We start from the raw sequence: 14,658 nt of genomic DNA on the forward strand, positions 1-14,658 counted from the left end.
CCACAGTTCCAGGATCCCTTACCCGTGTCCTCACCTTGTCCCTGGCTGAGCCCCAGGGTAACACTCAGATACAGACAGAGGCCGACTCCGAGGTGAGGGTGCACACGGATGCTCATGGTGCGCAGCCTGCAGGAGAAGAGGCCACTCAGCCACCTGTCTGACTGTCCGTTCGTCCGTCCATCCCTTCCTGATCTCTAAGCCAGAGTTTGTTCATCCTTGCCCTTGTGGGCCGGGGACTGAGCCCCACCCAGACGCCTCCGGACACCCACCCTCCTGTCTACAGGGGCTGGTGTCCAACAGGCCTGGGGGGCTTCCTGGATCCACAGGTCAGCTGCCCTTCACCTGCCCACCACCAGCTTCTGCATCCCATCCTTCTCGACAGCCCCACACAGGGCCTGGTTGCTGCTCTGCCCACTTACTTGTCATTAGACCAGCCTGGGGTGGCCAGCATCAGGGCCGAGAGTTCTGGGGGGGAAGCGGGGCCAGGTGGGCGGTCCTGCCTGCAGCCCTGAGCAGCGTCAAGGTGGGACCCCAGTTGGAGCAGGACCCTAGCTGTGCTGCCCACTTGCCAGCCCAGGAGGAGGTGTCTTGGCAGAAAATCTGCCCCCCAGGACACCAGCCTCTCGACCCCAGAGCCGGCCTCTCAGTGAGTCGGGGGAAGCCCTTAAGGGGAATTGGGTGCTGGGGGGCTCCCTCCAGGCCTCTGCTGACAGAAAAGAGGAACGCACGGCAGGATCTCAGTTTCCTGGGACCCCCAGCCCAGCCACACCCCTGGCAGTGAGGCTCACAATGTCCTGTGGAGGGCACAATTGGCTGTGGAGGGGCTAGAGGACGAGGCACAGTTTATCTGGTGGCCTCACTTTCTGACCCTCTTCCACACTCTGAAACCAGGCTTCCCTCCCCGGAACTTCCGTGGGACCCTGTCAGGGGCACAGAGGTCAAGGGTGTGATCAGGATCCCTCGACAGTGTCTGCCCTCCTCCACCGTGACCCTAGGGGTCCAGGCCCCACCCCCACCAGACCCCATGTATCTGGTCCTGCTGCACCCCCAGGAACTCAGCTTCCCCCACCCTGAAACCTCTCTAGAAGGTCAAGCTTATCTTCAAATTACACACCTGGAGCAGCCCCTAATGGTAGCAGCCCCTGCCCACCCAGGCTCCAGGCGAGTCACCAACCTGCTCCGGTCTCCAGGCAGCGTCCTCTGGTCCCGTCTGCTCCTGTCCCACAGCAGTCACAGGAAGGCCGTGACTTATGAGGCCCCTTTCTCCAACGTCACTGCTCTAGCCTATCCCCACCCACCCAGAGCCTCCGCCCCTTCCCTCTTCCCCCACCCCCCCACCAGCTCTTTCATCTGCTGCCCAGAACGTCTCTCCAAGAGCTGGGGAACACAGGCCGCAGCATGAAGGACCCATCACCCCGCAGGGCCAGGCCCAAAGCACCAAGGGACAAACACTTGTACCCCTCGCTTCACAGGGCCTCTCCCAGAGAAGCCCATGGGGAGGCCTCTCAGGGACCAAGGTCACCATGTTGCCCCAAGAGGCCAAGCTATGAGTAATGGGCAGGGGGTTTCTGGCAGCCTGGGTGAGTGGCAGCCTGGAGCAGCAATTGGACTCCAGGGTCATACCAGCAGCCACAACCTCCTCTCTCATCTAGCATCCCAGGACCTGTGACCCCAAACCCGAGCCATTTGTGGGACTCTCCAATGCCCAGGCCACCCCCACTCTGCCCTGCCCAGCCTCCTCTGCACCTACCCCTTCTCCGCAACCCTCCCGGTCTGTGAGGGCCAGCCAAGCACAGCCCCTCCCAAGCCCTCAGCCCACCCAACAGCCTCAGGGCCTGACCCAACCAAAGCTTGTGGTTGGGGCGGGGAAAGGTACCCAGTCTAGGCCCCAAGCCCTCCCCTGCTGGACCCCAGGACACACCCCCCAGAACCGCCCGACCCCAACCTGGACCAGCCCCCTCTCCCAAGTGCTCCGAGGCTGTCAGGGCCCCTCTGGGCTCAGCTTCGGGAGGCAGAGGTGTTCTGCGGGAGGCAGGCACAGCACAGGGCCCTTGGGCTGCTGGCCAGCAGAGGTCACCATCCAGTGAGGGCTGTGATACTCACTGGAGACTGGGAGGGGCTGGAGGGCAAGTATCAGGGGCTGGATGCTGCTGGAGAGTGAGGCCCTTCCAACGCCCATGGAGGCTCCTGTCCTCCCTGGACCCACAGCCACTGGGCAGGCACTGCTGGATCCGGCCAGCTCTCCAGCCTTGCTCTAGGTAGCTTGAGACCCCTCTGGCCTCCGCCTTGCCCTGTGGTTGGTGCTCCTGCAGCCAGGAAGGGTCTGAGGACCTGAGGCAAAGGCAGTTCCGAGACCTGCTGTGGCCTGAGAGCCACCTATGGCTTCGGACTCATGGCTGGACACCAGACGCTGCAGAGCTGGTGGATGCCCTGCACTGTGCACTGGGGGTGCAGGTGGGCCCTGCAGACCCAAGTGGAGGTCAGCAGAGGGCGCCTGGCCCAGCAGCCTGATAGCACTGACACACATGACCTTGCACACCCATGGCTCACGGGTGCTTGAACATGCGTGTACGTAAGGACACAGCCCACCAAGGTGCTCTCAAGCTAGTCAGGTCCTCAGCACTCCCGGCAGGACCCCATCCAGCCCCACACCTGTGCATCCACCCAGGAGTCCCTGCATCCAGCAGGTGCTCCATGCACCCGAGCCTCACAGCCCACCTGGCACGGTCAGAGCTCAGCCAGTGAGAGTTGCCCTCAGAAAGGGAAGATTGGAGAAGGACAATGCAACCCACTCCAGTGTTCTTGCCTGGAGAATCCCAAGGATGGCAGAGCCTGGTGGGCTGCCGTGTATGGGGTCACACAGAGTCGGACATGACTTAAATGACTTAGCAGCAACAGCAGCAGCAGCAGCAGAAAGGGAAGGATGGGGCCAGGCTGGCCCCTGCTGGCTGAGTCCTGTCAACCTTCTGGAAGCTACACAGCCGTTGTGGCTCTCATTCCAGTGTACAGGTGGGGCCTCCGCCGTGGGGAGATGGCCCCAAGAACCCCAGTCCTGATGTTCAGGAAGGGGCCCTCAGGGCTGAGTAGAGCTTCCCCGGGCCCCTGGGGAGGAGGTGCAGGGGGCAGGGCCTCCACGCCCAGACAGTCCCCAGGAAGCCCTGCTCCGTCTTCCCATCAGGCCCAGCTCAGGGCAGAGACCCAGGAGAGCCACCATCATCTGGCTTGCAGGCTTGGGCCTGCTGGGCAGGGCCACCATTTGCAAGTGATTACTGGACACGGTGGCAGCAGAAGGGTTTGTGTATAAAGCAGGGGCCAGAGAGCCAAACGGGTCATTGGGGAAAGTTCCCAAAAAGGAAGCTTAAGCTGGGCAGACTAGGCTTGAGGTGTCTCCTGGTCAACTCTGGAGCCTTGGCCAGGAAGCCTGGGGCAGACAGGTGGTGGGGCTGGCCAGGCTCCAGCTGGTGGTTGGCCTGGCCTCCTGGAGCCAGAGCCTGGGTGGGACAGCAGCCAGGGAGCTTAGGGTAGCTGCACGGCTGACAGGTGTGCTCTCCAGAGAGGCAGAGGCCCACCTGGTCGTCACAACTGGGACTCAACTGAGAACAGGCTCTAAGACAATCCCACCAGGGACCACACCTGCCCCAAAGTGCTGCCCCAGGACAGGAGGACACAGAACCACCCAGAAGGCACAGCTCTGGTCCAGAACCTCCAGTGGCCCCAGGTGCCCAGGGTCAGGTTTCAGGAAAACGAAGGTCCAGCTGGCCACCTGCTGGCTGCCCCATGTCTAACCAGGACAGGAGGGAGCAGTGCCAGTCTGTCCTTACGAAGCTGCTCTCCCAGACAGACACCCACTGGGGACCTTTTTCCCCTTTGCTGGTGAGGGTGATTGCCCAGACCACCCTGTGTCTCCAGGTGCTTTGCTGTGACATCAAAGCCCCAAGGAGGCAGGGGAGCTGGATGCTCAGGCCCTTGCTGCCAAGCCAGACAGGAGGATAGGGCTGGCAACCACCTGGGCCCAGCGCTCCCATGGGAGCCCAGTGGTTTGGATTGAGGCCAGGCAAGCTGCCACAGGTGAGCATTAGTGTAGACAGGAATGGGAAGAGGAGGTGGAGGCAGTGCCCAAACCTCAGGCAATTTCTTGCAAAGAAAAAAAGAAAGCAAAGTTAAAGTCGCTTCAAGGAAAATCAGGCCTCGAGCACGTGTGGCCGCGTGCAACACCGAGAGCGTTTATTACCGAGCTCTCTGGGGAGGGGCTGGGTGTGCTGGCCCTGCAGCAGCAGGGAGCCCTGCCTGCGACAGCACCTGGCTTGGGTCCCCCGAAAAGCGAGCACAGGGGCACAGAAGTGCCCCTACTCCCACAGGCACGTGGCTCTTGGGTCTCGGCTGAGGCTGTCTTCTTGCACGTCCGGCGTTTCTTGGGTGGAATGGAAAGAGGGAGCAGGCGGAGCGGCCGCTGCACCGGCCTTGGGGCCCTACCAGTCCTGGTTGTCCCAGCCATCGTCCACCGTGGGTGGCGGCGTGGCCTTCTTGGCGACCTTGGCCCGGCCCTCCCCGCCACCACCCCAGGCCTCCCCACCGTCGCTGTTGTCGCTGATCCTATTGTTGGACGCGGACGCAGAGCCCGAGCCCCACACATCCCAGCTGTCCGAGCTCCTCTTGTCGGCCGAGGCGTCCGCGCATGTCCAGCTGTCGCTACTTGGGGACCGGTGGGCCCTGGCAGGGTCGGCGCTCCCGAAGGCCTCCCAGAAGCTCTGGTCGAGGGTGTTCTGGGAGTTGTCCCCACCACTGTTCTGGTAGCTCGGGCCCTCCGGGGGTCTGGGACAGATAGGGCTCTCTGAGCTTCCAGAACCAGGTCACCACGGGGGCCCCAAGCCACCTGGCCTCCCCTCAGCCTCTCCCTAGCTAAGTCTGAGCTCCAACCCAGAGTCCCAGCCCACGCCTCTCAGAGTCCTGGAGCCGTTGTTCTCAAGGGCAGAGGACACCCAGCCTCGGGGTGACTCCACCATGGAGTTGAGGCCGTGGAACCTGATGCAAGGACTCAGGCCACTTGCCATCAGAGCCCACCCTCCATCAGTCCCACCCACATGGAGGATGTTTCAGAGGAAAATGTAAAATACTACTTTCCTGCAACAAATGAGGGGAAGAAAACTCAGAGACTTGACCCTTCTCTGCACTGTGGAACCAGCTCAGGACGAGACTTCCTCACCCAACCGCAACCTCACCACTGAACACGTCCAACAGCGCCGGGAGGAAGCAGCTGGTCCATGAGGAGGCAGACCGACAGCACCCACCTTGGCAGAGTGGCTGCCACTCTGGGCCGGGCATAAGCTCATCCATCAGAGCCCCAGGGTCCCATCCGAGTCGGAGGAGAAAGCTGGCCCACCTGGCTCCCAGCAGGAAGGCCGGGGCAGAGCCCTGAGCGCTGGAGACCCTGAGGAGGTGGGTCAAAGCCCAGCGGTCCTTCCTGTCCCTCAGCCTGTCCCACAAGGGCAACGATGAGACCACCCCCACCACCTGGGCAGCAGTAGCTACCGAGGTAGAAGGCAAGGCTTCAGAGTAAGAGGCTGAGGGACCGACATGCCTCCCTGCACCTCCAGGGCTCCAGGGGCTTTTGACTGTCACCCAAGGCCCTGGGGGAGACGCCCTGCCTCTGAGATCTGGGGGAGATCTCAGAAGGAAGCCCACTTCAGGAATGGACACAGTATACCTGTCTGATGAATCCTCTGCTCTCCCAGAAAAAAACGTAGTGACGTCCCTCCAGCCCCGGCTGCCAACTCCCTGGACCTGGAAGAGAGCAGAAGACAGTTCAGCTGGGCTCTGCTGGGAGCGCACAGTGTCCAAAGGCCAGGGTGAAGATTAGAAATGCCGTGACACCACCAAACTCAGGCCAGTTTACTGGACAGGATCAGACGCGGACGGCGGGATGCCTGCGGTGTGGGCACAAGAGGCTACGGCCGGGAGAGCCTGCGGAGAGGCTCTGGGCCGGGAAGCAGGATGAATGCGCCCCCACCCATAGCACTAGGCGGAGAGGCAGGCCACCCACAGCACACTCACCAGGAAGGTTGGCCGCAGCAAGAAAAGAATGAAAGAAAATAGCAACAGGTTAGTGGCTGGGACCAGCGCTCGTCCAGGAGTTTCCATGTTCCTCAGGCTGTCGGCACCGGAGCGTCTGCCTGACCCTCCTTGGTCCTACAGGCCCTTTGGGCCATGAAGAGACGCGCATGAAGCGCTGGCCCTCCCCGCTCACAGTTCCGGGTGCCTTGGAACATGGAGACGTTTCCAGCTGAGCCCGCATGTCAGATGGGGCTGCCCTACCTTGGACGCCAGCTCAGAGAACCCACTGGACACATCATCAAAAATCTTCCCCTCCTTCACCTGGCAGATGGGAACAGCGTCGTCACAGCCCAGCAGACGCCCACTGCCTGCACTGAAGGCTACCGCCCACCAGCACCGGCTCCAGGGGCTCTGTCTCTGCGCTGTCCCCTCCCCAGAAGCAAAAGGGAGGGCCAGCCAACCACCCTGCAGCCCGGGTGTCTCACTGGACCCCCACCCCTGGTATTCTCTGTGTCGCCCTCTACCTCCCACACAGGCTGGCACTGCCCTGCCCTGCCCACCCCATGTTCCTCTTGCCTGTCTGGGCCTCCAGGGCAAGCGGCAGGACGCACGCCCAGCCAAGCAGGAGCAGGTGCAAGGCCAGGCCTCACTGAGCCCAGGACAAGGGCCCACAGGCAACAGGCCCCCAGGGACACCAGGGAGTCTGAGGACCCAAACAGAGCCCCCAGGAGCAACTGCCCCTCGAACGAGGGCCCAGGGAACTGAACGCAGCTGAACACCAGGAGTTCTCCCCATGTTACCTTCTCCTGGGCGGGTTTAAGGACGCTCTCATTCAGACTGTGGCCCAACTCCGATGCCTGTTATAAGGAAAGACACAATGAAGGAAAGTTGTGTGCGTGTTGTGGCACGTTCACTTCAGGACGGCGAACTCTGCCTGTGGAAGGAAGGTAGCTGACAATGCCTAGCCGCTAGCACACGACGCTCCTGGCTGTCGTGGAGGCTAGGCACTGGCGTCCTTGGCCTTTGGGCTCCTGAAGAGCCCCTGTTGTCCCTCATACAGACAGGTGTACCCCCAGTCCCATCTGCCCTCCAGGGGGCCCCAAGGGAGCTCAGACAGAAGGGATGGAGCTGGGGGTGGGGGGAGGCCAGGCCAGGCCAGCGGCTCAGGTTGGGGGCAGGCAGGACAATGGGGAGACGACCACAGTGCGGGGCACTGTGGGACCGGACTCTTTCAGATTATTCAGCTGAAGATAATTAAACCACACCACGAAAAATTCCCTGTAGACCTCAGGGTACCCCGGCCCATTGGTACCCTATGGCAGCCCTGAGCTCTGGATCCCATGCCTTCTGCCTGTGACACAGATACTCAAATGGGAGCCCATCAAGTTGGGGAGCAGCTCTGAGTGTGAGCACATAGAAACACCAACATGCAGGCTGTAGTGCAGGCGTGTGCCGGATACATGGGGAGTGGGGGTCAGGGGGCATGCACAAGCACAGACGGGGCCTTACCAGCTCTGGCTGCTGCTTGGAACCCCAGAACTTTACCCAGACAGCGTGGGGAGACAGGGGTGGGGGAAGAGAGAGAGCAAGGCGGTAGGCGCCATGGTCGCGACAACCAGGACGGGGTTCCACAGGAACCGCACCGTCTCTAGACCCAGCCCCTCCCACCTGACCCTCCCAGGATGACAGGAGCAGGCTGGGTGGAAGTCAAGTGAAATGGGGGCTTAGAGATGTCCCTGAGTCGGGCTGGAGGAGCTCAGCCCTCAGGGTGGGAGGGGCCCACATGGCTCCGAGGCTCCTCTGCCTGCCCCCAAAGCCATTACCCCAAGTCTGGAACCCAGCCCAGGGCCAGACACCACGCGGGAGACCACCAGGACTGTGAGCCAAGGTTTGAAAACAAGATAAACACCGGGCCCCGACGCAACCACAGGAAGGGAGGGCACTAACAGAGACAAGGAACGCTGTATCACTGGGACAAAATCCCCATCCCCAGGGGGTGCTGGGTCTCCCACCCGTGGCTGCCCAGACCCAGCGCAGGGCCTCCTTCCCCACAAGGCCAAAGGCACAGTGGCCTCCACCTCCCAAACCCACAGGCGCCTGAAGTGACATGGAGACGTGGGAGCCTGAGAGACAATCCTGTGCGGGCCTGCGGGCGCCTGACTGCTGGTGTAAAAAACTCCTCCCCTGACACAGGGCACGTGGAGGCCACCCAGCCTAGAAGTCCCCACAGTGCCAACGCAAAGGCTTCCTCTGGTACCTTCTGACTTGCTTGGGACCCGAACTTTGTCGCCTGGAAGGAAGCACAAAGAAGGTCTTCTGGTCAGCTGCCTGACACTGGCTGCCGGAGCTGCGCATCTGCAGGGCCTGGGTACCCAGGCCCATTTCCTGATGGCCATGAGGACTGGCACTCACCCCACAGTGGCTCTCAGGCCCTGCAAAGCTGCCCTCCACACCTGCTCCCTCAGGAGCTAGACCATCAGGGTAGGGTAAGGGCACCCAGGGCAAGGAAGCAGGCCTGACGCCGACCTTTGAGCTCTGGACATGGGGCCCCCAGGCAGGGTGGGGCCTTGTCCAGTGGGCTCTGCTGTTCACTGCTGAGCACAGCTAGTCATACTTCTCACCTCTCCCCAGCACCCTGGGTGCTCTCAGAGTCTCTGGCAGAGGGGCCACTCACAAAAACCCCCATAGGGCAGACGAACTTGTGGCTGGAGCCCCGTCAGGACCCCTGGTGGCCTGGCCTGTGATATCACAGGACGACCTGGTACTTACGCCCTCCTTGGCCGCTGAGGCGAACCTGCTGGCTCCGGTAGCAAAGCTGCTCCAGCCCTGCAAGGAAGCCACACACAAGCCATGTGGCAGCTCCACACGCAGACACAGGAGGGCATCCTTCGCACCCATGCTCCATGGGAAAGACACAGCCAGGGGCCCCAAAAGCAGCTCAGGTCCAGTCCCTGGAGACAGGCCTTCCCACCAGGCCGCAGGGGTCATGAAACCTGTTCTGCTTTCTGAGTCCAAGGTCATTTCCCCTGAGCCTCCACAACAGAAGCCAGTCATTTGGATTAAATTCCCACTGAGCCTGTGCCTCCTGGGGAGATGTGGAGGGACCCTCAGGAGTTGACAAAAGACGCTCAGCTTCTGGGGGTAGGATGGAAGGGACACGGGGACACAAACTTCATACCCTGGGAGGCGCTTCCGAAAAACAGGCCAGGCTGACGGCCCCTTCTCCCCTGGAGCAGACTCAGCCCAGAACCCATGCAACAGGGCAGCCCTGCCAGGAGGGGCAGCCAGGTAGGCTCCACTCAGAGCCCGAGGTCTCCGGGGAAAACGCGCCTTGTAAACCTGGGGCATGTGTGTTATACGTTGCAGCCAAAGTAAATGAAAGACAAAACCCAAGTGGGATTAAACCCTGTAAGCCCAGCTTTAAGGTGTGAAGTCAGTGAAGGAAAGGGGAATGGGCCACTGCAATCCTAGGACGGCTGGTCTTCAGGAGGCCCTGGGGCATTGGGGCTGGGGGGACTGGGACGGCATCCTCACCGAGTAGAGGGACGACATGGCGCTGTTGAGGAAGTCGTCTTCCCTCTTTGGAGGCGGCACCGTGTTCCCAAACCCCACATAACGGTTCTCCTGGGCCCTGGGGGACACAGGCAACAGGCCTGCTGCTCCTGACAGCCACAGGGGGCAGAGGCACCCAGACCCAGACACCGAGTCACTGCCGGACACACCTGTCCACAGGTCAGGCAGGCTCCAGGAAGGAATCACGTCCTTTCTCTCGGTGGTTTTCTCTCACTCAAGCACCCTCCTGAAGCTGCCACTCAGGACTCCACAGGGCCCGCCAATCTTGCACCCACCGCACACGTGGGCAGCAGCCCCAGCCACTCTCACAGTGCCCCCTACTCTCAGCCTCCCCTGAGCCCACCTGAAACCCTACCCTTGATAGGAGCCAAGGTCATCATTCAACCAGTCTTCGAAAGCCTTGTCCCCAGAGGCGGTGGAGTTCTGCACCAGGCCGGAGGCTCTGCAATGGTGGGTCAAAAGTAAGAGGCCAACAGAGGGGGGGTACATGCCCGCAAGGGTCTCTGGGAGGTGCAGTCACGCCCACCTGCTCACGCCTGGCTCCTCTGAAAACTAAGCTCTGAGCAGAAGGCAGCTCAAGCTTAGGCTCAGTGGCTGAAACTGGTGAGAAGCAGGGGAGGCACGGCTCTGGGGGGACGGGAGCCACAGTGGCTTCATGCCGGCCTGAGCCTGTGGGGTGGGGCGGGGCACAGGGAAACCAGGGGGACCAAGGCCACAGCAAGCACTGGCCCACGGTCTGGAGCCCTTCTGACCAGAATCTCACTACTGAAGAGGAAGGAGGAAGGGGCTGGGCTGAACCCAGCATGGAGCTGGCCAGAAGGCTGGATGAATAGCTACCGGTGGGCAGAGGACAGCAGTGTCCTGGGCTGAGGTGGAGTCCAGCTCTGGGCGGGTGATGACTCCAGAGACCATTCTTTGCCTTCAGCCAGAGCGGCCACCTGCCAAGGGAACCTGGGTCAGAGAGCAGGGGCCCATCAAGGTGGCCTAAATGCCCCTGACCGCAGTGCACTCCCTGGCCCCCACACAGCCCCTCCAGCTTAACACCATGGGCTGGGGGCTCTGCTGGGTGTGGACGCCAAACGGGCAAGCTGTTGGTCTCTGAGGTCCCCTTTCTACAACCCAAATGATGGGCCTCCCCCGGCAGGCACTGAAGTTCTCAGGGAAGCTTTAGCTGCATGCACGGAGGTGTCTGGACACAGTGCTTCCCGGAGGGTGGGAGGAAAGCCCATCCTCAGCCCAGTACACCACAGGCCCCCCAAGTCCTCCAGGAGGGAAGAGCCAAGGCCATGCATGCTGTCTCCATGTGGATGGCACGCGGCCTCCATGCTGTGGTCAGAACCACAGAGGAGGTCAGTGCCCGCGGCCGGAGCAGCCTCCACGTGGCGGGCAGCCTGCCTCACCCGGTCCCTGAAGAGGGCAGCAGCCCTGCTGTTGTACTTCTCCTGCAGCGACCAGCAGGGGTCGTAGTCCTCCTGAGACTCCAGGAACTCCCGGAACCGAGCGTTCCCGCCCGCCTTCATCTTCTCCAGCTCCACATCCTTCCACTTGTCCATCGTGACGGAGCGGACGAAGCTGCACAGCAGAGGGCTGGCCTCGTCACCGATATCGCCCCCTGATTCAGAGCCCGGGGGTGAAAGGGGCCAACCTACATGGGGCCCACTCCTCCCCACCCCTGGGCACTGACCTGAGGTGAACCCCAAGCCCACGGTGCTTCCCCGAGCACTCCAAGCAGATCCAGATGCCATAGGTCACGCTCACCCACTGTGGGTTGAAGGCGCCGCACTCGAAACACACCTGCGAAGGGTGTCCAGGGGCTTGTCCAGAGGCTGAGGCAGGGCCCAGGGACCCCCAAGACCCAATGGCGGCCCCAAAAGCAAGAACAGGGAGGCTGGTTATGAGGCCAGTGGTGACAGGGAGTGAGGACCCCGAGACCACACACTACCCCGAGAGGTTCCTGAAACCTGAACTGGGTGTCGAGGAAAAGCAGATGCTTACATTGTTTTCATCTTGCGCCCGAACTTCCTTAAGAACTTTCCTGGTTCTTGGGCTGGCCATGGTGCTGAGAAAAACAAGATTTTCACAAGAAAATCAACCGCCAGTGCAAACACACTACAAGATATAACCTCAAGGAACCCCAAGAAGCTACTCGGAAGCTGTTAGGGAACAGGACAGCTCACTGCAGGCAGCGCGGGGGCCCTTCACTGCGGGAACTTGCTCTCCAAGCGCAAGGAAAAGCCCACAGCAGTGTGGATGCTGCCAGGCCAATAAAGTGATCATGAGGAGCAACGTGCAGTTACTAGAGGGCCCTTACCACGTTGCATCAAGACTGTAATTTATGGAATGTCGGTTTCTGGGGAAGCTCCTAGCAAAGGGCTGGGCTTTATAAAATGTGCTCAGAACTGGCTGCTAAATCTCTTTTCCTGCCTTCAGGGCAACATACTGGACTCAGGCTGATGGTACCTGAAGTCAGGGAGCCCCACATTTTCGGTCCCGGCAACGCCCCACCTGCCTCAAGCCAAAGCACGGAGGCTCCAGGCCTGGGGCAGAAGCGGTGGTCCTGACTGACATGGGACAAGGCTGGCCTCCCAGGGGCCATCTGAAGGACGGAGGTGACCGAGTGCATGGCCACAGCAGGGCATGGGCAGGGCCTATGGACCTGCAGATCTGTCACAGGGCCTCATGGGGACGCTGTGGCAAATAGCGGCCACACAGCCTGGGCTGAAGAGAAAAGCCATCTCTTCACAGATCTCCTAGCCTCGGCCAAGTTCAAGTTCAATGGTGGCCTGTTTAATTCATGACCAGGAAAGTTGATACAGTAAGAATCAAGCCAGGGAGGGAAAGGGTGCCCAGCATGGTGCTGGATGTAAACTAACCCTAACCTGGCCGGGGTCCTGGGACCAGAGTGTGCACACTGTCCCTCCAGCTTCCCTGGCAGGACATGTCTCGTTGAGGACACACAGGCCACTGTCAGAGGCAGAGCCACACGCCTGGGTTGCTAGCAGTGTTTGCAACCTCCGACCTTGCGCCCACTGTCTGAGAGGGGCCTGTTCCCGCCAGCTTCCCTGCCAATGTAACAGCATGAAAACCCAGGAGCATCTTTGTCCGCATCTGCCTGTTACCTTCAGTTACTTCTCAAGGGCACCCGGCTTGTCCCTACAACCATGCTTCCTGAATCTAGAATGCCAAACACTCACAGGATACAGGCAAACAGCAGTCAGAACTAGGATGAGCCTGCCCTGAATTTGTAATTGTGTAAAAGAAGGCAGAGTGAGGACTGGCAGAATGACAGCGGGGGAAACATGTAAAAGCGAACTCACATGAAAGTGAATGATGTGGGCTGGATTTAAGAGCAACTTTTTCTTCACATAAGAAGACCCTTTAATTCTGTGAAATACTAACTTCAATACATGAGAAACAAATACCTTCTTTCAAAACCATAGTTTATCTTGAAAAAGAGTCCAAGAACTCCTGCTTTAATATTTGAAATCAAGATGGTAACACACAGCTCTCTGCAAGAGGACGAGGCTTCAGTAAACTGTGAACCAAGACACTTTTTCTCAGCTCATGAGAGAAGCCACTTGTCAGACTCTAGAACACTGTTCCCTGAGTGGGAACTTCATCAACACCTGAGATTAAAAGGGATGACTTAAGCCCACTGTTGGGGCTGTCACCAGCGACAGGGACAAATTATGCTGATCTTTCTCTGAAACCACCTGAGCACTCAAAGCACCTGCGTGGAAGGACAACTGTTTCTCATCCTAAAGCTCTGTTACTTGTGCACTTCTGCAGAGTGCGGAAGGGATGCCAAGGCCAACTTCAACACTAGTTATCCCCTGGGCCATCATGACAGCCCCATTTGGCACAGAAACCCATGGGGACTGGACCCTTAAGCCTGCACCAAATGAGCACAATTATCTCTCACATCTGTGGTGGGCGAGAAGCTGTTTAACAGGGCAGATGAGAAACACAGTCCTTCTACTAGACCTACATAAACTGAGGGAGGATTCCAAAGTCCTCTCTGGGTTTCCTCTCCCTCCCGCAACACGGTCACCCAAGGCCAAGGGGTGGCTGCCGCTCTCGATGAGATCCACCTCTTCAACACCGAGAGGAGGAGCCTTCCCTCTGAAAAGTGGAAGACCTTTCAGAACTCAGAAAGAGGCCTGACGGGACCCTGAGTCTGGACCACGTCTTGGATCCGAAGGAGGGGACAGGGCAGGGCCGGCTAGCCCTACGGAAGGGGTGCAGGTGAACAAGGGCCTGTGACAGTCTCAGACGAAAGAAGGTTGGGGATCTGGGGCGCCCTCCAGGGTGGGTGGGGGTCTGGGCAGGGACGGCTGGAGGAGGGGTGCTGCGTGGGTGGGTGGGGGGGCTTGAAGGGGGCCTTGGCCAGCCCCGGAACGACTGGCGGAGGGCGAGGTGGGCGCTTCCAAATCCTGTGGATGGCTGCCTCGAGGTGGGTGGGGGTCTGGCGGGGGCGGCCACCGGGAGGGGCCGTGGACCAGCCCCAGAGGGAACCAGGACCTCTAGGTCTCGGTCGCGCGCTTACCAGGCAGGGCGCTAGATCCTTTGCGCCGGGTCGGGCTGGGGTCAGGGCGGGGGGTCTTGGCGGCGGTCGGGCCAGGGTCTGCCGTGCCGCGAACTGCACAGAGGACGCGCGCCGGCCGCCCACCCGGTCGCCACCCGCTTCCGGCTACGTCGCGCTTCGCAGGGTCTCACGGGAAGCCGGGGGCGGGTCGGCGGGGCGGGACTTCCGCCCTGCCAGCTGGGCCGGAAGCGCGACCCTCCTCCGTCGCTATAGGGACGCGTCCTCCTGCGGGCTGCTGTGCCAGAGCTGTTAGTCCAGCGGGGACCGCGGTGTCCTGGAGACCAACAGTCACGCTCACTGGCGCTGCCCCGTCAGGATTCGGACGGGATAAAGATGGCCTGCTCAAATTAGGATGATTCACGGGGGTTTAATTACAAGGGGGCTGATTAGGAGGGTGTGAACAGGTTTAGGGCACCGCAGGAATTCTGCAGGAAGCCAGTGCTGGACCG

General features: G+C 60.7%; 1 protein-coding gene across 13 annotated transcripts; it reads right to left on the bottom strand.

Moving 5' to 3' along the window:
• On the bottom strand, positions 4,171 to 14,335 carry ARFGAP1 (ADP ribosylation factor GTPase activating protein 1). 13 transcript variants are annotated; one of them, XM_018057561.1, is made up of 14 exons: positions 14,171 to 14,334; positions 11,620 to 11,683; positions 11,309 to 11,418; positions 11,025 to 11,196; positions 10,462 to 10,562; positions 9,980 to 10,066; positions 9,586 to 9,682; positions 8,821 to 8,877; positions 8,309 to 8,341; positions 7,561 to 7,590; positions 6,852 to 6,908; positions 6,313 to 6,372; positions 5,705 to 5,781; positions 4,171 to 5,428 (listed from the first exon to the last, which is right to left on the bottom strand). In XM_018057561.1, the coding sequence occupies exons 2-14, from the start codon at positions 11,677 to 11,679 to the stop codon at positions 5,200 to 5,202; spliced, it is 1,170 nt and encodes a 389-aa protein (XP_017913050.1). In that variant the 5' UTR covers positions 11,680 to 11,683; positions 14,171 to 14,334; the 3' UTR covers positions 4,171 to 5,199. The 13 variants fall into 13 exon arrangements, with proteins under 13 accessions (XP_017913050.1, XP_017913044.1, XP_017913037.1 ...); XM_018057555.1 differs by having other exon boundaries at positions 4,171 to 4,812; positions 14,171 to 14,331; XM_018057548.1 differs by having other exon boundaries at positions 4,171 to 5,781.

The sequence above is a fragment of the Capra hircus genome, chromosome 13 (genome assembly GCF_001704415.2).
Source record: "Capra hircus breed San Clemente chromosome 13, ASM170441v1, whole genome shotgun sequence".
Lineage (NCBI taxonomy): Eukaryota > Metazoa > Chordata > Mammalia > Artiodactyla > Bovidae > Capra > Capra hircus.